Source organism: Balaenoptera musculus, chromosome 6, assembly GCF_009873245.2.
Source record: "Balaenoptera musculus isolate JJ_BM4_2016_0621 chromosome 6, mBalMus1.pri.v3, whole genome shotgun sequence".
Lineage (NCBI taxonomy): Eukaryota > Metazoa > Chordata > Mammalia > Artiodactyla > Balaenopteridae > Balaenoptera > Balaenoptera musculus.
Window position 1 is genome coordinate 15,103,165 of NC_045790.1, and position 25,152 is coordinate 15,128,316.

Below are 25,152 nucleotides of genomic sequence, written 5' to 3' on the forward strand. Positions count from 1 at the left end.
CAAAAATTAGATTCACCCAGCTAAAGCCTCTCTCCATCATTAAAGGGGGTTCTTTACCCAATTGCACTGTGTAGGGATGTGGGGAGTTTTCCCCACACCATCAAGCAATTCTTGGACATCTGCTGGGTGTCCTACAATTCAACTCTGTGCTAATAGTATCTACTGAGAGATAGCATCAGATCCCAGAGGTTAAGGGCTCAGTCCCACAAGAATGACCTCCCCTACCCAGCTTCAGATGCCAATCACAAGTCCAGGTTGTTACCTATACTTCTGACAGACTGGCTATAAATCAGAGATTCCCACACTCCCTCTTTGGGTTCAATTAATTTGCTAGGGCAGCTCACAGAACTCAGGAAACCTGCTCTGGTTTATTGCAAAAGGCTATTAAAGAATATGAATCAACAGCCAGATGGAGAGATACATAGGGTGAGGTCTCAAACAAAGGCGCTTCTATCCCTGTGGAATTTGGGGCCCCATGTGGTGGCATGTGAAAGCATTTTGGTTACCCAACCTGGAAGCTCTCTGAATCTTTTTGGGATTTTAGGGAGGCTTCATTACCTAGGCAGTATTGATTAGATCATTGGCCATTGCTGATTGAACTCAACCTCTGGCCCCTCTCCCTTCTCTGGGGGTTGGGGCGGGGGTGGAGGAGACTGAATGTTCCAACCTCTTATCACGTGGTTGGTCACCTCATTAACATAAACTCAGGTATGGTTGAAAGAAGTTTTTATAAACATCAAGACATCTTTTTTGTTCTCATCGCTTAGGAAATTCCAAGGGTTTTAGGAGCTCTGTGCCAGAAACAGGGACAAAGACCACATATATATATTTCTTATTATAAATCACAATCACAATCATCCATTGGTAACCCTGGACAAATTATTTACCATTTCTAAGCCTCTGTTAACTCATTTGTGAAGTAACAGTACCTGTCTCATCGGGAAGATTAAATACATTCAAAGATCTTAGCACAGCCAGAGAGTCATGGAGATGCGCTGTCTAGGGCGCCCTTCAAGGATTTGCTGCCCAGCTGCAGGGAGTGCGGTCAACGGCCTCCCAGCCAGCTGTCAGCTCCTTCTAGGCTGCCCCAGCTGCAGAGAGCCACCAAGCTGAGGTCACGCCCTTGGCCAGGAGTATCTGATGACTGAGGGAGAAGGGTAGGGATGGATAAAGGCCTAGCTGTTTCTGCTTGATACGGGACATTCATGGACAATACTTGCTCTAGAATTTTCCACCAGTGTGACCAAGAGTTTAGGGGGCCTGCATTGTAGTTTGACCTCTTCTCCCTAATCGTGCTTCTTCCCCTTTTCCTTCACAGGTGGTGTCCCTGATACCCCAAACTCTGTCTCCAGGCCTGCTTCTGAAGAGCCCAACCTGCAGTGTCCAGCAGACAGTAAGCACCCGATAAATGTTAGCCACTGTTCATTTTTTTTTATTATTGCATTAAAATAGGAACCAGAGTCCAAGACTGGGCATTCTCTTCCCAACCCATCCAACCCCTGCTCTACAAATTCCTAGTGCTATACTAATCCTTCATTGTGCTAATACCTTGGAATTACCCTTTGCTATAGACTGAACGTTTGTGTCTTCCCCAAATTCATATGTTGAAATCCTAACCCCCAATGTAATGGTATTAGGAGGTAAGGCCTTTGGGGGGAAGTAATCAGGCCGTTAGGGTAGAGCCCTCATAAATGGGCTTAGTGCCCTTATAAAGGAAATGCCAGACAGCTCCCTTGCCCTCTTTCCATCATGTGAGGATATGAGAAGGGGGCCATTTGCAATGCACAAGAGGGCTGGCCCTCACCAGAACCAGACCATGCTGGCACTCTGATATCTGACTTCCAGCCTCCAGAACTATAAGAAATAAATTGCTGTTGCTTATAAGTCACTCAGTCTATGGCATTTTGTTATAGCAGCCTGCACTGACTAAGACACCCTTCCTCTGACTTTAAGTTCCTGAAAGGCAGGGCCCCAAACTAAAGCTTCCTTCTTTCCTCCACTGATTTCTTAGCTCACATGTAATAGGCACACCACTTGAGTTTGTGTTTTGTTTTTAAATTTTATTTATTTATTTATTTGGTTGTGCCGGTCTTACGTTGCAGCAGGCGGGCTCCTTAGTTGCGGCTCACTGGCTCCTTAGTTGTGGCATGTGAACTCTCAGTTGCAGCATGCATGTGGGATCTAGTTCCCTGACCAGGGATCGAACCCAGGCCCCCTGCATTGGGAGCTAGGAGTCTTAACCACTGCATGACCAGGCAAGTCCCTTGAGTTTATTAATTTTTAACTTTCCTGGGTCGAGAACTGCAGCATGGTATTTTTGTGTGGCTGAATTCTCTTCCAACATGTATAATCTAAATACATTTCTGTTATCCTAGGCTAGACCATTATTATCCTAGGCTAGCCCAATAAGCAGGCCTACACTCATTACACTGTGCAGAGGGATGGGAATCCACTAGCTGAGTTTTGATCCGCCCTGCATTTCACAACATGCTTTGGGGGTACCTTGGGGGTATCATGTCATCTAATCACAGCACTGGTTATCTCACAAGGGCCCTAAGTCTGGCTCCTTCAGGAAGTGCAAGGCAGCCCAGAGCTGCAAATTTTTTCTGCACAGTTGATGTGCCTGCTACAAAATACCAGTCAAGAACGATTACCATTATGGTGCATATCAGCAAAGGAACAGTGTGAAGACTGTCCTGGTTTCCCTAAAAACTGGAAACTGGACAGCCACTTAGGAGGTGGTTTTCTACCCACAGAAGTCTGTGTAATCACAGCACTGACAGCCAGAGGAAGCTGAACTGCCAGCTCAAAGCACTGACACACCTGACTACCACCCACCCACCACCGACCACGGGAAGTATCGTACTTTGGAGTTAAATGGTTTTTGAGAGCCTGTCTTAAGAGGAGCCTGGGGTACCGAGAGACCACCAACCCGGAAGTCAGCAGTCCTAAGTTCCCCTGTGAACTCTGTGCCTTGGGCAAGTCACCAAAGCTTCCGTGTCTTCATCTGTGGAACGGAGGCTTTGCCACCAGTTGCTGAGACCCCTTCCAGCGCTCATGCTCGGGTGTCTATTGTTTCTGTGCAGGAGGAGAAAAGGAACCACGCTTTCCCCAAAGCGTAGCTGCAACTTGAGTAAAATGAGACGTTGGCGGAGAAAACAGTGAAATACTTCAAAAGAAAAGAGAGTTGCCAAACTCCCCCGTCAACCCCAAAGCCAGGCTGCTTTTGGGTTCCTGTGCGTCAGCAGCTCTGTCAGTGGCCTCGTCCTTCTGAACAGCTTTGGTAGCGCTCTCTCTTTTCCGATGGCCTTGATGACATTGCCAGCAGATTGAACCGGAATATCCTGACCTCTTCCCGGGGTCTGCTCAACCTTGGACACTCTCTCTGCCCTTTGGGCAGGCAGCGATAATCACAGCAGTTTCACCCTTCCTGGGCCCTCTCACAACAGGGTGCCCGACCTCGGAGCCCACGCAGCCGCAGGGCTCTGGCTAAGAGCCGCTTTCTGGGAGGCCCAGCAGACTCTGAGGCTGAGCCCGTCCCCTTCCTCCCACCCCCACCTGCCCTCCACACACCACATTGATGTCCCCAGCTGGCAGGGACTGGGGACTCTCCGGCCACCTTTCCAGGCGTGGCTTTGCTGTGGCACTGCCCTGACTCCCGTCACGAGGCAGCAAGGATTCAAGAGAAGGGAGAAGCAGACTGCTCAGAGGACCCTAAGACCATCAGAATTTCTGGATCACCTTGTCTGTCTGCGTCTCTTTGTGAATGAGAAATGAGAGGCCCCGTGTTTCCAAAGCCACCAGTTAGTGGCGGAGTTGAGAACTGGAGCCAAGTTTCCTGATCCGCATCAGGACCAGTCCCTACCTGATTAGCTACATTTTCTCTCCCTACTTGATCTCAGTGGAATTAAGGATGTATGATATTCTAAAACTTGTAGGTTGCTTGACAAGATTTTAAAAACCCAAGGAAATATTCAAGGGGAATGAGAGCTTGGGCCCTCCCTGAGCCCTTAACTTGAAATAGTTGTTCCCTGAATGTCCTTGCTGTGTATCTGGACCCCATAGGGAACTTCACTCCCAATAGGACAGCATCTGAACCGATTCATCTGGGCCTGATCTCTCTCCACATAGAAGAAAACTCACCAGCTCCCTTATTAAACCGAGTCAACTCCTTCAAGAGGAGAGAATCCTGAGGCCAGACCCAGGCCCCCCACGGGAATCCAATGCCGAAAATGCAGCCATGACCAGACGGCGGCTCCTTGTCTTCCCTCTGACCCAAGCCCAGGCTTAACCTCTTCTCTTAATTTCCTGTTGCACAGCAAAGAACCAGGATGAAACATTGAAGCAAGGACTCATCAGCTCAGGTCAGCGAGAGAAAGAGTAACAGGAGAGCAGACAAGAAACTCAAAGTCTAGGCACTTACACTTTTGGGGGCGGAGAGGGTTCCCTACTACATCCCCCCCTCCCCCTGCCGCCCCCCCAGCCTGTCTTCACTCTGTTCTGTTCAAACCGTCTCTGCTCTTGGCTCCTCCGGACGCCTTTTCCTGGTTGGTTCACCTGCTAACGTACCAAGTGCTGCAGCAGATCTTCTAGCCTGTTCTAGCTCTGCTCACAGGCTCAAAACCTGTCTCCCGCCATGGATGGCAAACCCCACGCATGTAACAGGCGCTGAGTAAATACTGGTGCCAGACTAAAATATGGTACGATCACACGGGCCGAGGAAAGTGGGTCATTTAGAGGGAAGAGGGAAAGGAAAAGAGTAAGGAAAATGATGACACGTTCTTAAACAAAAGAGGCCATTTAATAACAGCATCTGCGTGAGAGCCATCAGGTAGGCTGACCACTTTCCCAGCAGCTGGGGACTCCCGCTAGGAAGCCAGTCAGCCTTCTCCTGTGGCGTCAGTGAAAGAACCCGTGTGTGCATGCTGGAGGTGAGGGTGGGGATGCAGGAAGGACCAAGGCACTGTATACAACCTAAAAAAGAGACGAGGACGAGGCGCTCAGGGTTTTTCTTTTAATTATTTACCAGATAAAAAAAGAAAAAAATAGTGATTGTTTCTCTTCACCCCCAACATTTCAGTTTCCCAAGGCCGAGTGGGAGAGAAACTTGTTGAACAGTGATTTGTGCTCCTGGCCTGGAGCACATTCCTCCCCTCTGTTCTCCGTCACCCTAAGCAGGAAGGGCAGGGCCGAGCGCCACGCAGGCGTCTGGGACTGCGCGGCAGAGCGGCAGTGTGGCTGGTGTCTTTTCTTCTCCCTGCTGCCAGCGCACTCAGGCCCCCTCCTGCCTGTCCCCCTCCGCCATCCTCTCCCACGCGTCAAAGGAAGTAGGAAGATGGGCCTTCAGGAGGCGGGGCCGGGCGCAGAGCAGGACCGGGGGAGCACACAGCAGACGTGGCCGAGGCCACTGTCCTCTGCTTCTATTGCACATCCTGGCTCGGATCCCCTGCCCCGAGTGGTGGGCTACAACGTAAAATGCTTCTGAAATTCAAACAACCTGCTGTTGTCTGCCAGGCTCAAGAAGGGGAGGTGTGCTGTTGTGTGGCTTCTTCTGATTTATGTATTTAAGTTATATTTAATTTATTCACCACGGGGGGCAAGGCAAAGATGATGCCTTTTTAAGAAAGCATATGGGGTTTGGACACCCGGGGCCCTGTAGTCACCTGGGCTTCTCCTCGTCAAGTTCAAAAGACCAAGAGTAACCATCTCTCCAGTCAGCAGACCTTCTTTTGCATAAGATGGAAGAGGCGGCACTGGCCACCAACCCCACAAGCCCCCCCTCCAACTGTCACGACTCTGAGCCACTCGGGTTACCTCTCTTTCTGAACACCTGGAGAATCTGAACCCCAGGGGAGAACCTTTCACACTGCGTGTTTCTCCATAACGTGGCAGCTGTTTGATTCTCCTTCTTCTCGCTACCAATGGAAACAGAGTGGGGCTGGGAAGAGCTGTGTAACGGACCTACTGACAGAATAAACTCCTCTAAACACAGTGAGGGTGGGGGACGAGGACAGATTTTGATTTGGCAAAGCTGCACCAATCTTTCGCCTTCGCTGGCCGGAACAAAGCTGGTGGGGGAAGACAAACCTAACTGAGCCCGTGGCAGGAGCCGCAGGCTATGAGAGACGACAGGGCAAACACAGAACTGTATAAACTGCGGCACTATAAAGACGAGAAGGCAGGGCCATGAGCCCAGCTGGCAGCACGCCTCGGGAGCACGCTTCCGGAAATCCTATCTGTCCCGTAGTAAGTGGTAGTATCCAGATACATCAGAATGCTTGTCCGTCCTCCTCTTTCCAACACATTCCGAGAGTTTCTCATTTAAATAACTATGTACACACACACAAGCCTGGTCTCTCTTTGACATGAGGGTCCTTCACTTGAGGGTCCTACAATGGCTTTAGAGAGTCGGTTCCAATTGTCTTTTTGGAGATTTACTGCTTGGGACCAAACCTGTAAGGAGAAGAAATGACTGAACTCTATACCAGGTAGATCTTTGAGATGAAAGCATCCCAGTGTTTAAGGGACCAAGTCTGAATAATGAGCCCACAAGTCCCTCACCCGACTTCGGTACCCTGGCAGATTGGGCAACGGGGCTGGGACACGTTAACCTTGAGCCTCGCTACTGTCAGCCAGAGGACCACAAGCCCACCAGCAGCCCTGGGAATACAGCTCCGTACCTCCCTCTGATAAGGACAGTTTCTCAAGTTCAGCTTCAAGTTCAGCATCCGAGATCCTAGGGGTAGGCACACTGTTGGTATGAAACGTCTCCTGGGGGTTGTCGGGCAGATCCAAAGGTTCTTTGGTGGTGTCCTGAAGGAGGATGTCCAATTCCTTCTCCAGTTCCTCACTGTCAAAGTCTGGAAAGAAAAGACGACATAAGGACACATAAAGTCCAGGGAGGAAATGCATTAATGAGTCAAGGATTGAGGACTGCAAACCCAGCTCGGCTTTACAAAAGATGCCCAGGCCTCCTTGAAGGTTTATTAAAAAAATCGTGTGAGTTGGGAGGCAGAGGACACCTTCAAGCAGATACGCTTTTTCCATACACAGAGCTGAGTCATCAAGGAGGTGTATTTTGCTAACACCATGGAATGGACCCTGCTTCTCCTTGCCCTTGAAGAGGCCTAGGGAGTAAGGGACGCCGGAGCACCAAGGGGCCGTTAGCACAGCCTATCAAGGAGGAAATGCCAATTCCTTCTCCTTACTCCTGTGGAGAAGCCCCACAGAGAGGGGAGGGTGGGCCAGCCCTGCCTGCACCAAAAAAAACCAGATCCACGGCCGCACCTATCACAGCACAAGGAGCTGAAGTCATCTAGAGAGGAAAGAAGACGGAATCACCATGTCAACTCACCTAAGCCATTGGTTACCCCACCAGCCAGAGTCTGAGAAACTTCGTCCTGGGTGTCACACAGCTGTAAGAGAAAAGCACAAGGCCTTGAACTCTGAATGGTCTTTGGGTCTCAGTGTTCAGGGTTACAAAGTAATGCTGCCCCATTGGAGAATCAAGGAAAGCGCCCTCAAGTTCACAAGGTAAGCAGTTTGGGAAAGAAGGAGGTACGACAAAGTCACTTCTGTCCTCAGGAACTGCCTTGTGTAGGTGTGTCCTCCCACCCCCTCCTGTACCTCTTGGATCTGATCCACAAGGCTCTCTGCCTTCTCCACTGTGACATCCTTCATGGAGAGTTTCAGTGCTCCTACCCCGGCCTGATACGCATTGAAAACCTAAAGCGAAAGCAAAGTTATCAGTGCAGATAAAGAACACTGGGAAAAATACAGACAATATTGTTTCATTTCCAAAAGAAAGCTTTGTGGGTTTTTTTCCCCACCCATGCATGATTCACTCCATGTCCACTGAGGCCAAAACTGCCCAATGGGAGAGGCAAAGGCAGTCCCAGGCATATCCTGAAAGAACCCAGGCCTCCTCCAAACAGCAAAGCCAGCCACAGCGGAGGGGACGAGCGGTGGACACCGCAGAGACCAGCCAAGCACTGGGGCAGAGGGGCAGTGGCTACCATCTGATCTGTCTGCGAGGCATAGATCCGGTCCAGGATGCCTTGAACAGTGTCCAGCTTGGCATGCAGGGCTTCGATGCGCTTCTCCGTCCGCTGCTTGGCCTTGAGAGACCTCAGGGCCTGGGGGGGCGGGGTGTGGAGACATGGTCATGGTCAGGGTCAGACCGGGCAGGCGAAAGGGCTAGAGGAAGAGAGCACTTCCCAGATGATAAGACCACCCCGGGTTTGTAAAACAGGCTGTGGTGCCTGGGCCACCCACAGACTGTTCCCCCCGAGAAGGTCGCTCCCTGAACTGGGGCTCCTCTTGCTGTGGGCACAGGTACACAGCTGGGGGGGGAAGAGAGAGAACTCACCAGCTGCTTCTTTCCTGCTCGGCATGCCCGGCGGGCTTCTCCTTTATACCTACGAACAAAGGGACAGCTCAAGATGACGAGGCCAGAGGATGCGGGTGGCAGGGTCCTGAAGTGTCCCCAAGAGTAGCACTTTTAGTGAAGGTACTTTCAAATCTGAAGATCAAATTCATTCCACCCAATGGCCAGAAAAACGATGCCCAACAGCCCACCGCCAAACCCCTGCAGCAAGCTGAGATGCGGGCTGGGCGGGTCTGCCCGTGGGAAAGGCAAAGGACCAAGGAAAAGCTGTTTCAACCCACAGCGGGGGCGGGGCGGGTGGGCGGGGGTGTGCAAACATGCTGACGAGGCACCCTGAAGACAAATTCCCATCCTGGGAGCCAGGAGGTAGGGAGTGACTTCCTAACACCACCAATGACGCTGGCCTTCCCACAACATGGGGTTTCTCCCACTGTAAGAGGGCGTGAACAAGCACATTCTAATTCCATGTCTACATACCCTACTTTTTGGAGAAGTGGTAATGTGCCTTTAGCAGGGACGCCTTGCACAGTCATTGGAGGGGAAGAGCAGAGGTCCCTCAGCAAGACCCCTGGAAGGCAGAGACCTGTCTCGTTCACTACTGTATCCCCAAGTCCCCAAGACAAGGCCTAGCTCAATAAACACTGGTTAAATGGATACTGGCACGGAAGAGCATAAACGCAGTGTTAAAAGCTGTACTCTTTGGGGGAGGAATTCATTTTTTTCTCCTTTGTGATAGTCTGTGCTTTCCATGATGGCTGCACCGAACAGTCAGTACTTTCACAATTAGTAAAAAAAAAAAACAAAAACCTTTTTTTTTAAGCGCCCACGGACACCAGCTCTAAGGGCCAGGGTGGGGGTCAAGGGTGCTCAGCTCAGGGGGAGTTACCTCTCTGCTTCCTGGGATAAGGACTCCACCTTGCGCGACAGCAGCTGTTCGCTCTGCATCAGCTGGTAAACCCCGACATCTACGTCGTTGACAGGAGAGACCTTGGCGTGTGGGCCCCGGGCAAACTTCACAATCTGAGGGACAGGGACAAATTACTGCTGCCCCGACCCCAAATGCTGAGAAATCACCAGGCAGGGATGCGGGCGGGCATGTCAGTACACACTGAACAAGTCCTCGGTGAGTCAGGGAAGGAGCAGCGAGTTTCCATACCTTCTCCCCATTCTGCTCAAGGACGGTGACTCGCTTCTCTTTCTGCAGCTGCAGCAACACCAAGTAGAAGGTCCTCTCGTCCAGACAGGAGCCCGCACAGAGGGTGCTCAGCTCCGACAGGGCCACCACGGGGTGGGAGGAGAGAGGGGAGTTCTGATACAGACGATACACCTCCTCAGCCTTCTCCTGCAGGGAAAGTGAAAGGTGCTCGCGGGCCCTGATCGCTGCCCACGGAACCCGGAGAGCCCTGACCCCGTGCTTCAGATCCACGATCACACAAGGCAAGAGCAGGGGAGCACCGACCCTGTCTTCAGCTTTGGAGAAGGAAAAAGGATCTGTGTTTTTTTAAACCTCGGAGGAAAGTCGGGGGAACACGGATGAAACGAGGTACGTAATATACTGGGAGCCAGATGTGTGCTTGCCCTTCCATCTATGACCTCATGTCTCTGCAGCTCCCTGGCCCGTGGTCCCCCAAGGGGAGAATGAGGCGGTGTGGTGGGGTGCAATGGCCAGGAATGAGAGCCAAGGCCCGGTGGCTGGCCTAGCCCGTGTGACCCTGGACCAGTCAGTCTCACTGGTCCTCAGCATCCCACTCACCAACTGGAGAAGGTGGATGAGATGATATTTAAATTCCCTGCCAATCCTGGCCTCTCCATTTTTATGCCAAATGGCAACCCTGCAAACCGGAACATTATTGAGTCTATAAAGGAGTCTTATGTGACAAATGGGTGGGATAGGATTTTTGTGAGAAGTCTAAGAAATACAAGTTCCAAAAAACAATGCCACTGTCTTCCTCTTTCATGGAAATTACTCTCTCGGTCTCCTGTAAACAAGAAATATTTACTGGAGTATGCACAGAATGCTATGAAAATACAGGGAAGCAATACCCAAGGAGTTCATAAATTGCTCACAAAAAAAAAGATTGTTGAGCAGAATCCTGTAGGGTGAATAAGTCATTAGGTGAAGTCAGTGGGAAGGGCATCGTGGGAAGAGGGATGGTCATGAGTCCCTCAACAGCAGGGAGTCTGAGTCAGTGTGGTGTTTATGGATGTGGGTGGGAAGGGCTGAGAAAGCAGAAGCCCTTCTACTTCATACAAAGTGTAATGTATCTTCTGTGCTGTCCTTTACTCTGCAGATGGTGGGTAGTCCCTGAAGGGAAGGCCATGGCTAGATTAACAGAGATGTAGCTGACAACGGGGAAAGGATGGATTGTAGGAGTTAGGCTCAGAGGCAGGGAGACCACTGATGCAAGAGAATACGAGGGACTGAACAGGGCAATGGGAATAGGGACAAAGAGGGAGGGATTCAAGCAAAAGTTAAAAGATAAAACTGGCAGTCCATGGTGACTGGGTCTGGGGGGAAAGGCGAAAGAGGAATCTAGGATGACTCCTGGGCTCTGGCTTGAGTGACTGGGTGGATTGACAGGAAGAATTCAGGAGGAAAAGCATACTTTAAAGGCAAGACAAAACATTCCATTTTGGACATGTTGGTTTGGGGTGCTTGAGATTGTACAGGAGATAATTGGATATAAAAATCTGAAGCTCGAAGGAGACGCCAGGACAGGAGATATATTAATCTGAAAGTCCTCAGCATACAGAAGGTAGTTAAAATCGCAAGTATAAATGAGTTACCCAAGGAAATGCAGAGAGCAAAGTAATAAGCTGAAGGAAGACCAACGTTCAAAACGTTCAGGAGATGAAGGAACTCACAAAAGCAATGCAGAAACTGCTTGGGGAGAACCAAGGAGAACCTGCGTTGCAGTGACAACAAAGTCAAGGTAATGGAAAATTTTAAGCAGTGAGTGGTCAACAGTATCCAAGGCAGCAGAAGAGTCTAATAAGACAGAAACTAGAGCTTTCATTAGATCTGACTGTGCTGTCAGATAAAAACATTTACTACAAAGCTACTGTAGTAAGAACGGTGTGCTGTCCACACACACATACATTAATGGTACACAACAGTAACAAATGATGTTAAGACAACTGGCTACCCATTTAGAAGAAAACAGTTTTTCTCTACCACATATACAAAAATACATACCGAATTACTAAAACTTAAATTGAGAAAATGAAAGTATAAAATAATTCGAAGAAAATATTTAAAAAATCTGGTAACCTTGAAGTAGAGGATGCCTTCCTAAGCAAGAGCAGAAATTCAAGAGCCATAAAGGAAAATGTGAGAACTCTGACTGTAGAAATATAAAAACGTTTATATAGTAAAAGACATCATAAATAAAAATAAAAAGCAAACAAGAGACTGGGAAACAATATTAACATCCCTAATACTAAATATATTATATATATATCTATCCCTAATAAAGAACTCCTACAAATTAATATAAAAGACAAAGAATCCAAAATAAAAACAGGCAAAGGATATAAAGAGGCAATTCACAGAAAGGAATATGTAAATGGCCAGTAGATAGGTGAAAAGATGCTCAAATCACAAATGGGAAGTATCATTTTTGTTCATCAAATGGGCAAAATTTGAAAGATTCCTGTTATCCAGTGCTGGCAAGGATGTGAAGAGACTGGACACTTTAATGCAATCTTCATGAAAGCGTAAATTTATACAAACTTTTGAAAAGTAATTTGGCAATTTCTGTTAAAATTTAAAATGTACATATGCATTTCTAGAAATCAATTCCATAAAAATAAAAGTAGAAGTACATACATGTAGGCACAAGGCTGTCAAAGAAGTATCTTTTTGTAGTAGGGAGAAATTGGAATGACTCAAATATCCATTTGGTAACTATTGCATAAATTATGGCGTGTTTATAGATTATTCTGCAGCCATCCAAAAGAATGAAGTAGATCTATATTGTGTAGGGACCTGGAAAGATGCTCACGATATACTAAGGTGAAAAATAAAAAAAAAAAGGAGGTTGCAGACCAATAGGTGAAAGCAGATTCCATTTCTGGAAAAAAAATGGAGTATATGTACATAGATATGTATGTATGTGTATATTCATTTATTTACTTAACTAACATTTACTGACTCTCTACTATGTACCAGGCACTGTTCCCAGAGCCCATGGAACTTCTCCTTCTGGTAGGGGAGACAGCTTATATAGTAAATAAATGAACAAGTAAATAAGGTTTCCAGGAAGTATTAAATGCCAACAAGAAGATACAATGGAAAGTAATATAATAGGCTCAATAAGAAAAGATGTGTGTGTTTTTACAGACACAAGCAGGAAGGGAATGGACCCAAAGAGATGGAAATGGGTGAATAGAAAGGAAACTTTAATTTCTTTCTTTAAATTTTTAAATAGCAAAATCTATGGGCAATTTTTACTTTTTGGTATTCTTTTCAAATAAAATTAAAAGTTGCTGGCTGCTTTCTGTGTTTAGACTTGGGAAAATCAATTTACCGCAGAAACGGGCTTTTTTGTTTTATGAAAATACCCAGATAAGACCCTTTATTTTCACACATGAAAACAAGTCTCTAACCCAGGAGAAAACTGCATCTTTGAGGTCACCATATATTTGATAGCAGATGTCACCGAAAGAGAATAAGTGTGAAGTGTTCTATTTAGTGACGTAAGCTGGGTACAGATTTAACAGTCCATGCCCCTGAAGAGCTAAATTTATTTTTCTACCTAAATAGGATTAGACTACTTTGCTGTCAAAAATTATTGTTGGTTCTTAGAAGACCTATGTAATTCCACTCCCACCCCCATCTCTGCGTTTGCTCTCAAAAGACTGAGTCCAAAATCACATCTGTGGGGATAAATGGATCTCTCTTTGCTCCAGACTGGAGGACACCAGAGGTAAAAGACCGCAAGGAGGGATGGAGCTGGCCCAGAACCACCTAAAACACCCCACAGTTTCTGTGAGGTCTTGGCTGAGCCCTGGAGGTCCTGGAGGTCAGGGCCCTGGGTGGGGAGGGGGTGCAGCGCAAAGCGGGAGAGGTGTTCCCCTGAAGAAAATGCATGCTGCTCAGTCAAAACTCCCGGGGGGACAGAGAGAGCTGGTAGATTTTGGAGACCTGCTCCCCAGGCCGAAGGGTGGTGCTGGGGGGCGTCTGTGGAGGTGAGGAGAAACTGGAGCTTCTCATGGGGCAGGGGCGGGGGCGGGGGATTCCGACCTGCATCCGTCCAGTGGTGTGGAAGCCTCCAGGGCTATGCAAGGGCCCTGAGGTTGGGCTTGGTCTGTGAGTTTCAAAAATAACCAGTCTCCGAGTCTACTTCTGCCACCTGGTGTTCAGTCAACTTTATAAACACACACATGCACACACTTAAGGTTACTATAACCTCGCCCACAGCAATCGGGTGGAATGATGGGGGTGAAGCAGGTCTGCCCTGGGTTAAAGGGTGTGTGGAGGTGAGGACGTGGGGACAACAAGGAGAGACAGAGCGGTGACTAGGAGGGGCCCCAGGTCCTGCAAGGAGTCATCCTGAGATGGGAGAACCAGAGTGGGTTTAGAGGCTGAAGAAGGAGAGCACCGACAGAGAGGGGGAAGGAATATACAGATCTGCAGGGTCACAGACGCCACAAAGGGTAGGGGCAGACTCGAGAGCACACGTGGAACACAGGAAGGACACTTCATCCTCTGAGCTTGGGGAGAAAGCAGGGCTCAGAGGAAGTCAAACTGGAGGTGGGCAGACAGACAGCTGAAGGCACGACTAAGGGGTTCTACCTTCTCAGTGCGGTGACTGCAGAGAATGCAAGGCGTGTGGGAGGGCCGGGGAGGGGACAAGAACACTGGCCTGCGGAGTGGCTCCCAGGGCCCTCCTAAAGCTGGGGACCTTGAAAGGGGCCCCAGGCTTGGCGATACAGTGATGTTCTCTGGCAGGGATGGTGGACCATGGGGCTGATCTAAGGTGGCTGATTTGCTGGTGTCTCTGGTGTGGCCCGAGAGAGCTGCAGAGGCGCCCGAGGGTGTTGATAAGGGAAGCAGTCAAGCATCAGCTGCATGCTCTGGGCTGCGGATGGAAGGTAGACCAGGAGGAAGCCGACTGACCAGGAGAGCATGAAGGGATCAAGGGCCTGGTGGCTTCTTTGATGGAGGTAAGTAAGTACAAAAGGACATCTGAGCCTAGTTCGCTGATTTAGGGGAAGGCAAAGCTGAAAGTCTAAGGTCCTCAGAAAGAAATTTTTGTACATAAACTACAGAAGGCAAAGCATTTTCTAAACCTTAGTTTATCATTAATCCCCACAAATACAGAAAAGAATCAACTGTGTGTTAACTGACAATTCCTAGACAGAGGCTCACCCTTGAAATGGACAGGTCCAACTAACAACTAAATACTACAAAGTACAGAGAAGGGGAGGTTAGATAAACTCAGTTATCAACTCTGTCACTGTGTAAAAAAGATCCATTCTTTTTCTAACGATTCACCCAAGCAACCCAAGGAACGTGGAGGGTCCTGCCATCACTCCAGATGACACCCAGACCTCTTGCTTCTCAACACCCACCTTAAGAAGCTCCAGGGCCACGAGCACCTCCTCGGCAGGAACCTTATTATCCCCTAGCATATTGGAAAGAGTCCACTTGAGGGGCTTCAGCAGGAAGACTCCGACCCCCCAGGAGATCCAGCTGCTGTCTACACTGGCCATGAAGTCTGACTCCCGCTGCAGCTCCCCTCGACTGCAGGCAAAGAAAGAAAAAGACATGTAGTAGGCTTACTGCAATGTCCCCACCTCCCTCCTTACCCGCAAAGAGGAACTTGATCATCCTCATAAACACCATTTACCAAGCACCTCCTCCGTGCCAGCTACTGGGAGCAGTACGGTTCATGCTCCAGCTCTAAGCCTCACAATTTTCTGCAAGAAAAAACTGAGGGACTGAGAAGATGACAGAGGCCAAAGCTAAACTATAATTTGGCTCCAAAATGCAAGCTCTCCACTAAGACTACAGAGAGGCACAGAAGGCCACACAGCCTATGCTGAGACTTCCCGTTACAAACGGAGCTCAAAACGATAAAATGAAAATAATGGATTAACGTCAAGAGCAAGACATGACAAAGAATACCAAGGCGTTCAGAGAAAGGGTTTTCTGCTATTCCTAAATTGGGTGGAGATAAGACATAAGCATTTCATGGTACTAGGGTTAAGTAGCTAAATTTACTGAATGCTTCCCATGGGCCAGTCACTATGCTAAGGGCTACATAAGGAGTGTCTCTTCAAATACTCAATAAACCTAAGTATAATTATCATCACATTTTATAACTGGTCAAACTGAGGCTTATGGAGGGGCATATAATTTTTCCTCTGTCACATAATTTAGCACGTGGCAGAGCCAAGATTTGCACCCAGGCCATCTGGCCCTCACGCAAAGCTGTTAACAACTCTGCTATGCTGCTTCTATGGAAAAATATCTCCCTGAGAAATTCTTCAGGTCCCAGACCCCATCAAGCCCCAAGAGGCATCAGTGGAGTGCCAGCAGTCAGGAGAGGAGAAATCGAGGTACTAAAGGTCTCTGGGTGGGAAGAGGCAGAGGATGGTCCTGTTGTAATACGGAAGCCCAGACTCTTCCTGCCCCTCACTGACTTTTTCAGCTACTGTCTCCCCACGTTGGGCATGAACTGAAACTGCCCACAGTACACTTTCCTAGAAAGGTGAAGTTCCAGAAATGGCTTGCCCCATCAATGTCAGCCAAGGGAAGGGGGCTGGGGAGAAGGGAGATCTCTTAATCAGGAAGAGCAGAGAGCTAAAAGCAACATATCAAAGTTGACTTTCGTCTTCAGTCACGGAGGGAGTCACTGTGCTAGCGAGGCTGCTCTGGGAATGACATATACAACGTGAAGTGCAAATGCTTTAGAATCAGAAGACCAGGGGTCCAGCCCCGGCATGACCTCTATCCAGCTGTGTAACCCCCAGCAAGTCGCTCGATCTCTCTGTGGCTCAGCTTCCTCTTCTGTCTGCTGAGGATAATTCTGTCACCTCACCCACAGGACTGCTGAGGGAGCCAGATGGTGTATGCATAATACCTGCCCGCTACAAAGTGCAGTACGTCTGTTTGATGTGCATGCTACCGCCTCAGGAACCTCCAAAGCCCTGCACCTGTCGCACAGGTAGCACCTACAGGACCTTCTCGGGTCACCAAGAGAGGCCAGACACATGACCTGTGGCGCGGATGGGGTGGAGGCTGCTGGCAAGACCCGTACAGGCCTCTTCCCCACCACTACCTTCTTAGCTCTGCCCTTCCTTAGTTCAATAAATCCTGTCTCACAGGCCTTCTGTTCCGGGGTTATTCAAATGTGGAAGCCCCTATGAAATAACTACATAACGGGATTCCAGTCCAGACAAATCACTGTCACCTCCGCCAGGCTGGCTTCTCCTCTTACCGTCTGGATCTCATCTAATCAGGCTATCCTGGCCCCTCAATCTCCCCCCATACCCCGCCTCCCTCTCCCTCCAAACACCCCTAACCCGGCCTCCTTCTTCGCCCACTGAGCAAACACAGACGGCTCCTGGAGGCCAGACCCCGGGCTGGGCGAACGACCTGGGTCCCTGCCCGCGGGGAGCCGCCCCGCCCCCGGAACGGGCCCGCCCTCACCGCAGCAGGTCCTGCAGCACGGTGGCCAGCCCCAGCGGGACGCTGCCCTTGCGCTGAAAGGCCTCCTGCAAGTCCCGCAGACGCAGGCGCACCACCCCCTGGCGGCGGCTGTGGCTCAGCACCAACGGCGCCCAGAAGCCCATCTTGCTGTCCCAGTCGGTGCTGTTCACTTCGCGACTCCTTTTGAAAGCGGAGAACAGGAAGGACAGGCGCTCCTCATCCTCCTCCCACTCGGGGGGCAGTAGGCCCGCCGGGTCTCCCCCGGCCGGGGCCTCGGCCTCCCGCTCCGGGGACCACATTGGAACCCCAGCCCAGCCGAGGCTCCGAACACAGCACTAGCCCTGGTCCCCTTCCGCCCTGGTTCCTTCCCGGCTTCCGTTCCTGGGCCACCTCCTCCTCTGTCATTACGTCACCGCCGCGTGAAATAAGTCCCGTGCTTCCTCACAGCGCATGCGTTTCTCTACCGGCTTGCGCCAGGAGGCGGGATGATGACCCTATTTTCCGAGAAACTCAGAGCGCTTGCGCCGACCCCTCCTCCCGCAGCCTTTGTGCGGAAAGGAGGACGTAGCGCTTGCGCGGCGGGTAAGTGCGTGTCGCGACCCCTCGGTAATCGTGGAGTTTGACATAGTGTTGTAGAGAGGCAAACGATTATGCTCAGACTTGCGGTGGTTTCAGGTAGTAGGACTGGAGAGTCCCGCTAAGGGGCGCCAGAGGTACCAGGATCGCCCGCGTGGATCACCGTTTAGTGCTCCTAGACCAGGCGTTCTTACTTCGGACGTTTAATTTAAACTTCCAAGTTAGCTTCCGTTTACCGTAATATCAGCGGATAAACGAAACTGTTGGTCACTCAAGCTCTGTGACAGTGTATACGCCGAATTTCAGGGATATATAAGCTTCTACTTGCTCCCCACCTTCTGGAGTGTCCCTCTGTTTCCTTCTCAGAATCGGTATCCTATGGATCCCTTAAGATCCAGCTCAATTCTGATCGTCCTTGAGGGACTTCCCTGGCGGTCCAGTGGTTAAGACTCCGCGATTCCACTGCAGGGGGCATGGGTTCCATCCCTGGTGAGGGAACTAAGATCCCACATACCACGCGGCGCTCCCCCTCCCCCCCTCCCAATCTTCCTTGGAACCGTTTCCGACTGTCCTGATGATCTCTTTCCTGGACTGAACAATTTAGCATTTACTAGTCTGTGTCCTGATATTTAAGCAATGGCTTAAATATCTACCACGCATAGTGGTTCCGTAGAAATATTTCATAAACTGAAAGGTGAATAACTTGAGTCTTGCCCTTCTAATATCTTAGGATCTTGTTCGAGTCTCACAAAAAAAATCTCATGAGCAAGAAACACGTCCAGTGTGTTAAGAATAAATTGGTTTTCTTTTTAAGTGAACCATTTAAAAGGCGAAAGGAGGCCTCCGCACGCATACTGGCTCTCGGGACTGCGGGGCGGCGAGGCTGCGCGCTCTTCTCGGAGCCGCTCGCTGCAGGAGCGAGTCCGGTGCCCCAGCCCCAGCCCGCGAAGCCGCCGCCGCCCCGCGACGACCACCGCCGCCCCTGCCCTGCCGCCGCCGCCTCGGGACCAGCTGTATGATTAGGCCACAGTCTTCAATGAGTAGACGTATTCCTCAGATCTGTGGTGTTCTTGGTCACACGTTTATGGAGTTTCTGAAGGGCAGTGGAAATTACTGCCAGGCACAGCACGACCTCTATGCAGACAAGTGAACTGTAGAAATTCATTATACTCCACAAAGATGCCCCCATAAGAGTGGTTAGAAACAGTGATTATTTAATGTCTGTCTATAAATCTCATTTTGTGCTGTTATAGAACACCTCCATTTTGAAAATCTGCCTGTACAGAAGCACATGTTTTTTAAGGTCTCCAGGCAAAAAAGCCTTATAGTTAATTTTAACGTTTGCACTTCGGAGGTAGAAATACTTTGTTATTGTAGCGAAAACAATTCTTAATCGTAAAATTTCTGAAATTCTTGTAATGTTTTTTCATACTTACCTGAAGTTGTTTACCAACTTATTTTTGTTTGAAGTGTGATTCCCAACCTCTCTTGCAAAAAAAAAAAAAAGAAGTGGGTCTCTGCTAATGAATTGAGCAGACATTTAATATTTTATACGCCTTTTGAGCTGTGTGACTTAATATTTGGATACTTGACCATTTGTTTTATTATGTAATGGATAAAATGGTGATGTGTATTAACATTAGCTCAACCATATATTTATACGTCTGGGAACGTGGTTATAGTTCTGTGGGAGAAATAATTTGTCATTGTTCACCAGCTTGTAAAAATCTAGTGTGAGAGCTTAAACATTAAGTGATGAAATGCAAAAAAAAAAAAAAAAAAGTGAAAGGAGTTTCTTGTTTTATGGAACCAGGTAACAATCATCAGAGTTGAATGTAAATTTCACTTCTGCCTCTCACTGGCTGTGTGACCTTGATCAAGTACCTAAACTTTCTGAGCCTCTTCTGTAAAATAATATTTCCTAATAGGGCTGTTTGAAGGAAATGTTATGATGTATGTAAAATACCTAGCACATAATGTAGTAGGTGTTATCACTGAGTGGCAGGATGTTTAGTAGTTGGGACTCAGTGTAAGGAAGAATTTTAATAAGCATTTTGAAGGAGGGGAAGGGATATGATTGGTTACATGAATGAATGTGTCCATCGATACTAATGTGGTGTGTTATAGTCTTACAAGTACTTTCACAGTCAGTATCTCATTTAATACTCGTAACAACTGACAGAAATTTTCCTCGACCCCGCTCTGGACAGGTTCCTCTGAAGCCTCTTCTTAACTATACCTGCCCACCTTGGCCCATAAAGACATGAACAAACACTAACATGGTTTCTGGCAGCTCGAGCCATATTCATTGGATGACCCTAGCCCCCCTTAACATGCCTACCTGAGAAAACTCAAGGTTGTCAAAAAATTTACTGTATGTTCCAGCCAACACCTGAAGACAGAGCTCCTGTCTCCTGGCCTCTGTGGGAGGGGAGGAGTCTTACTTTGATAAGCCCTAGTTAGCAAACCCAAATGAGTTTTACAAGGATCAACCCTGCCTTCCTGCAGTTTGTAATTTTTCACTGGCCTGACCCTACTGAGACACCCTCACCCTCTTCCCTATTCCCTCATTCTCCCTTTAAAGAGCCCAGTCACCTCTGTACAAATGAAAGTTGAGTATCACCCTGGGCTCTTTTCTCTATTGCAATAGTATATTACTGATTAAAATCTATCCTGAGCACTTTAACTGGTGTCTGGCTTTGTAAACAAAGACCAGACTTTGACACAACCCTGTGAGATGTTCTGGCACTTTTTCCATTTTTCAGAAGAGAAACTTGAACCACGACTATTTTGAGTCTGGTGGAGGACATTCCAGAAAAGAAGAATAGTATGTAATGTGAGCAAATGAGTTGTACCCTGAGAACCATATTTTGACCATGCTCTCATGTCCTATAAAATGGCCGGTTGGTTTGTGTCATGAGAGAGACCAGGTTGTTTTCTCCCTTAGGTCTCTGAGTCTGATAAAATAGTCCTGCTCCTAAGCGTTTTCAGGAGAGCAAAGTTGTATACCTGTGACCACCTGTATCTCAAAGTGCCACTGGGTTCCTGACACCTCTGGGTGCAGAGTTCTCTGCTTCCACCTGTTGGAGATTGGAAGAGCTACTGGGAGTGGTGGAGAATGGAAAGAAAGCTCTGCTGATCCTGAGAGGGGCGGCTGGGTATATGGCAAGCTCTTTCACACTGCCGGGCTTCCAACTGCTACACTCTTCCTCTGCTCTGCAGGACTGGCTCTTTTTCATCCTTAGGTCACAGCCTAAAGGTCACTTCATCAGAAAGGCCTTGTCTGAACACCCCATCTAACATAGCACCCTTGGCATTTTAGGATGGATGGGTCAGTTTGACAACACCTGCTGGTTAATCTTAACATCACAAAAGGAAAGACAACCCAACATTACTTGCCTCCCGAAGTAATGTGATGGAAAGTACACAGAACCACCTATGAAGTATTTTTGTCAAAAAATTGAACCTTAATCTGATCAAGGCATTAGCTCTAAGTACTAGTTGATGGAGGTTAAAAAAAAAAAATCAGAAGGTAGAGGAACATGTTAGTGAAAACTGAGGTTGCAATTAGCAAAATCCAGACTGGGGTATTCTACTAGATAATGACCTTGTTTTTTCAAAAAATAATGGCAACAAAGAGAGGTTTAATGGGCACTGTTATTAGATCTGATTTGGGTCCAATTTACACAAACAATCATAAAAACCCATCTATGATCATTAGATACTTTCAGTATTAAACTGCATATTTGATGATATTAGCAAATTGAGTGCAATGATATGGTGATTATGTTTTATTAAAAGTATATCTTATAGATACATCTAAAGTATTTATGAGAGATACTGTATGATACTTGTGGCAGGAGGTTGAGTGGAGGACAGTAGAGAAGTATCAGTGAGTATAAATTTCATATTTTGTACGCAGCACATTGCTCGACACTTAGATATTATTCAATTTAAAAAAAAATAAAGAAATCACCTAGACCTCCATTCTTGTTTCATCTCTATTAGTAAAGAGCTGCATGGCCTCAGACAAGCAGGTTTCCTCTCAGATTCCTCCTCTGTGAATTAAAGATTTCTATGTTACGATCTTGAGTTTTTTTCTAGCGCCCACCTCCTGCTTCTAAATGTAGTATCTACTGTAGATGTGTGATTGCAGAAGTTCTTTAGTTCTGCGGAGTCTGAAGAACAAAATGCCACCTAGACATCAGCGTATCATGGCAGTGATACTGATGCTCCAATATGTTTTTGGCCGGACACCGAAGCAGCCTCACTTCAGCCATAAAGCACAAACTCTGCAGATGCTACTACAGTGCCTCCGTGCTGCACGATGCTCCGTGTCATCTCACCTGCTTATTGGGGATGCTTCATCATTCTTGTAGAAATATGCATGTCCTGTTGCATTATCCAGTTATTTCTAGTTCTTATCTCTACGATTTACAGCCATTAGGACTTGGCTAAAAGAGGACTGAGAAGGAAAATACATTATTCTTAGCCTACAAGGTTTATAGGGGAAGAAGCCAGGCACCGCTGTGTTATGGGAGACTTCCCTGATCTTTCTTTCCTCTTCCTTCCTTCTTGCTCCAGGCTGGATTGGGTGTCCCTCCTTATTTTTCTATAACCTGTGTACCTCTCTATTATTTAATGTGCCACATTGTTTTCTAAATTTCTGTTTGTGTGCCTGTCTCTCTGACTAGCTTAATTGCCTTCCTGGTAGGGACTGTGTTCTTAATTATGTTTGTTTCTAGCACAGTGCCTGGCACATCCTAAGGACTCAGTTTGTTGAATGAATAAATGAATGAATTTAATTGATCAAGCTATGAGTAAAGAAACAATTTCATCAAGGCCTATCCTTTACAGCATAAGAATATTTATCTAAATATAATGTACTAATACAGTAATTGTATCTTTTATTTATTTGAATGACTATTTGTTTCTTAGCTGTTTGGGGCTGAAATGCCTCTAAATTTAATTGCCTGCATGTTCAGACAGAGGGGTTAGAGCAATCACAGATGTGGGAAATCCCCTTTCTTCTTTCTTCAAAACTTGCAAACCACAGGAGGTTGTTGCTATCTACCCATTAACAACTATGATCTTCTAGAATGCCTCAGTGACCATTTGTGAAACTATTCAGTTTTACTCCAAAGAAATTATCCCTTTTTAATCTCACTGTCTTCTCTTCCACTCTTTCCTTCTAAATTGTTCTATATTTCCAGTCCAGAACGTAAGTAACTTGGAAGTCATCACTTTGTCCAAACAAGAAAAGAGCTGAAAAAACAATAAATTAACAACTCTTAGATCCATCAGAGAATTGAGATCAAAGGGCAAACTTCTACTACAAAAATTGGAGAGAAAGACAGGCAGATACAGAGAATCACAACTTACTAGAGCAGAAACCTACAGGCAAAATCCTCCTTGGGAACCAGTATCAAAGTAGGAAAACCAGTAGTGTATGTGTGGATAAATCTGAAAATTAAAGACACCAGGGAAGTCCAGTCTTAGAGGGAATCCCCAGACTATTGTGTTTTACTTCCAGGAGCTCTACCAGGTTCTCACAGTGAAGATTAAAACAAAAACAAAAACAAAAACAAAAACCTCTTGCTTTCTGCAGGGAAAGGGGGAAAGTATCATTTTGAAGTAGTGTTAGATTTTTCTAAAGGCCTGCCTTCAAGAGAAACTTTTTCTTTTCACCAGCACTACGCAGTTTTATTAACCATTCAAGTACAATAGCATCTGGTAAGATCTGGACAAAATTGGGATTTAAAAGTTTCGGCATCTAACAGTTTGAAAGAAGTCACTACTTACTCTTCTCACAAATGTGTTTTCACAGAGCTAAAACAGTACTAGCCATTTAACCCAGTACACCAAGTGTACGGAAGTAGAAAAGATGCAACAAGTAAAATAGATACATTAGAAAGACGTCAACACTGTAGAAAAAAGAGTAGAACACTTTTAGTTTCTCCCCTTTAGCCCCTAAAACAATATCATCCAGTATGGATCTACCTATACAGTCCTACCTCAGCCTCTAGAATATTTGTCAAGAGGCAAAAATAAAATGACACTGGCCGGTACAGTCTTTGGATATGTGAGAACTGGGGGGGGAGGGGGAGTCTCATCAGCAGGGTCTTTTCATGTCTTGACAGCTCATTTCTTCATATTGCTGAATAACATTCTCTTATCTGAATGTACCACGGTTTATTTACCCATTCACCTACTGAAGGACATCTTGGTTGCTTCCAGGTTTTGGCAATTATGAATAAAGCTTCTGTAAACATCCATGTGCACGTTTTTGTGTGGACATACATTTTTAACTCATTTGGGGTAAATACCAAGATATAAACCTTAGAATCAGTTAATTGATATCCACAAAATAAGATTTTGACTGGGATTGTGTTGAATCTGTAGATCAATTTGGGAAGAATTGACATCTTGACAATATTGAGTCTTCCTATCCATGAAAATAGAACATCTCTCCATTTATTTAGCTCTTCTTTCATCAGTGCTTTGTAGTCTTCCTCATGCAGATTTGAATATATTTTGTTAGATTTATGCCTAAGAATTTCAATTTTGGGGGTGCTAATGTAAATTGTATTGTGTTTTCCATTTCAAAATCCACTTGTTCATTACTGGTATGTAAGAAGGCAATTAACTTTTATACATTAACGTTGTATCCTGCAACCTTGCTACAAATGCTCATTAGTTCCATTGAGGGTTTTTTGGGGTTTTTTTTTTTTTTTGAGTCTTCTGGATTTCCTACATAAACAATCATGTCATCTGCAAACAAAGACAGTTTTATTTCTTCCATCCCAATCTGTATACCTTTTATTTCTTAATGCATTAGCTATGACTTCCAGCATGGTGTTGAAAAAGAGTGGTGAGAGGGGACATGCTTGTTTTGTTCCTGATCTTAGGGGGAAAGCTTCTAGTTTCTCACCATTTAGTATGATGTTAGCTGTATGTTTTTTGGTTGATGTTCTTTATCAAGTTGATGAACTTCCCCGCTATTCCTAGTTTGCTGAGAGTTTTTATCATGAATGGGTGCTGGATCTTATCAAATGCTTTTCTGCATCTTTTGATATAAACATACAGTTTTTTTCTTTAGCTTGTTGATGTGGTGGATTACATTGAATGATTTTCAAATACTGAACCAGCCTTGCATACCTGGGATAAATCCCACTTGGTCATGGTGTATAATTCTTCTTATGCTTGGCTAGATTTGCTAATATTTTGTTGGGGATTTTTGCATCTATATTTGAGAGATATTGGTCTGTAGTTGTCTTTTCTTGTAGTGTCTTTGTCTGGTTTTGATATTAGGGTAATGCTGGCCTCATAGAATGAGTTAGGAAGTATTCCCTCTGCTTCTATCTTCTGGAAGAGATTATGGAGAATTGGAATAATTTCTTCTTTAAATGGTTGGTAGAACTCACCTGTGAACCCATCTGGGCTTGGTGCTTCCTGTTTGGGTAGTTTATTAATTACTGATTTGATTTCTTTAATAGATATAGGCCAATTTAGATTGTCTATTTCTTCTTGT

At 46.7% G+C, this 25,152-nt stretch overlaps 1 protein-coding gene across 2 annotated transcripts; it reads right to left on the reverse strand.

Moving 5' to 3' along the window:
• Window positions 1-4,888: 4,888 nt before the first annotated feature.
• On the reverse strand, window positions 4,889-17,424 carry CHMP7 (charged multivesicular body protein 7). 2 transcript variants are annotated; one of them, XR_005020424.1, is made up of 11 exons: window positions 17,046-17,408; window positions 14,963-15,134; window positions 9,543-9,728; window positions 9,273-9,406; window positions 8,369-8,417; window positions 8,016-8,135; window positions 7,627-7,725; window positions 7,355-7,415; window positions 6,681-6,860; window positions 5,664-6,453; window positions 4,889-4,974 (listed from the first exon to the last, which is right to left on the reverse strand). XR_005020424.1 is itself a non-coding variant. In XM_036856597.1 (10 exons), the coding sequence occupies exons 1-10, from the start codon at window positions 17,342-17,344 to the stop codon at window positions 6,401-6,403; spliced, it is 1,353 nt and encodes a 450-aa protein (XP_036712492.1). In that variant the 5' UTR covers window positions 17,345-17,424; the 3' UTR covers window positions 5,001-6,400. The 2 variants fall into 2 exon arrangements, 1 of the variants encoding a protein (XP_036712492.1); XM_036856597.1 differs by lacking the exon at window positions 4,889-4,974 and having other exon boundaries at window positions 5,001-6,453; window positions 17,046-17,424.
• Between the last annotated feature and the right edge of the window lie 7,728 nt (window positions 17,425-25,152).

Coding starts and splice junctions, on each gene's coding strand:
- CHMP7 (XM_036856597.1), bottom strand. CDS start 17,344: ATGTGGTCCCCGGAGCGGGAGGCCGAGGCCCCGGCCGGGGGAGACCCG. Junction 9,407..9,542: donor TTGAGCAGAATGGGGAGAAG/GTATGGAAACTC, acceptor CCTGTCCCTCAG/ATTGTGAAGTTTGCCCGGGG. Junction 8,136..8,368: donor GAGCAGGAAAGAAGCAGCTG/GTGAGTTCTCTC, acceptor CCGCCCCCCCAG/GCCCTGAGGTCTCTCAAGGC.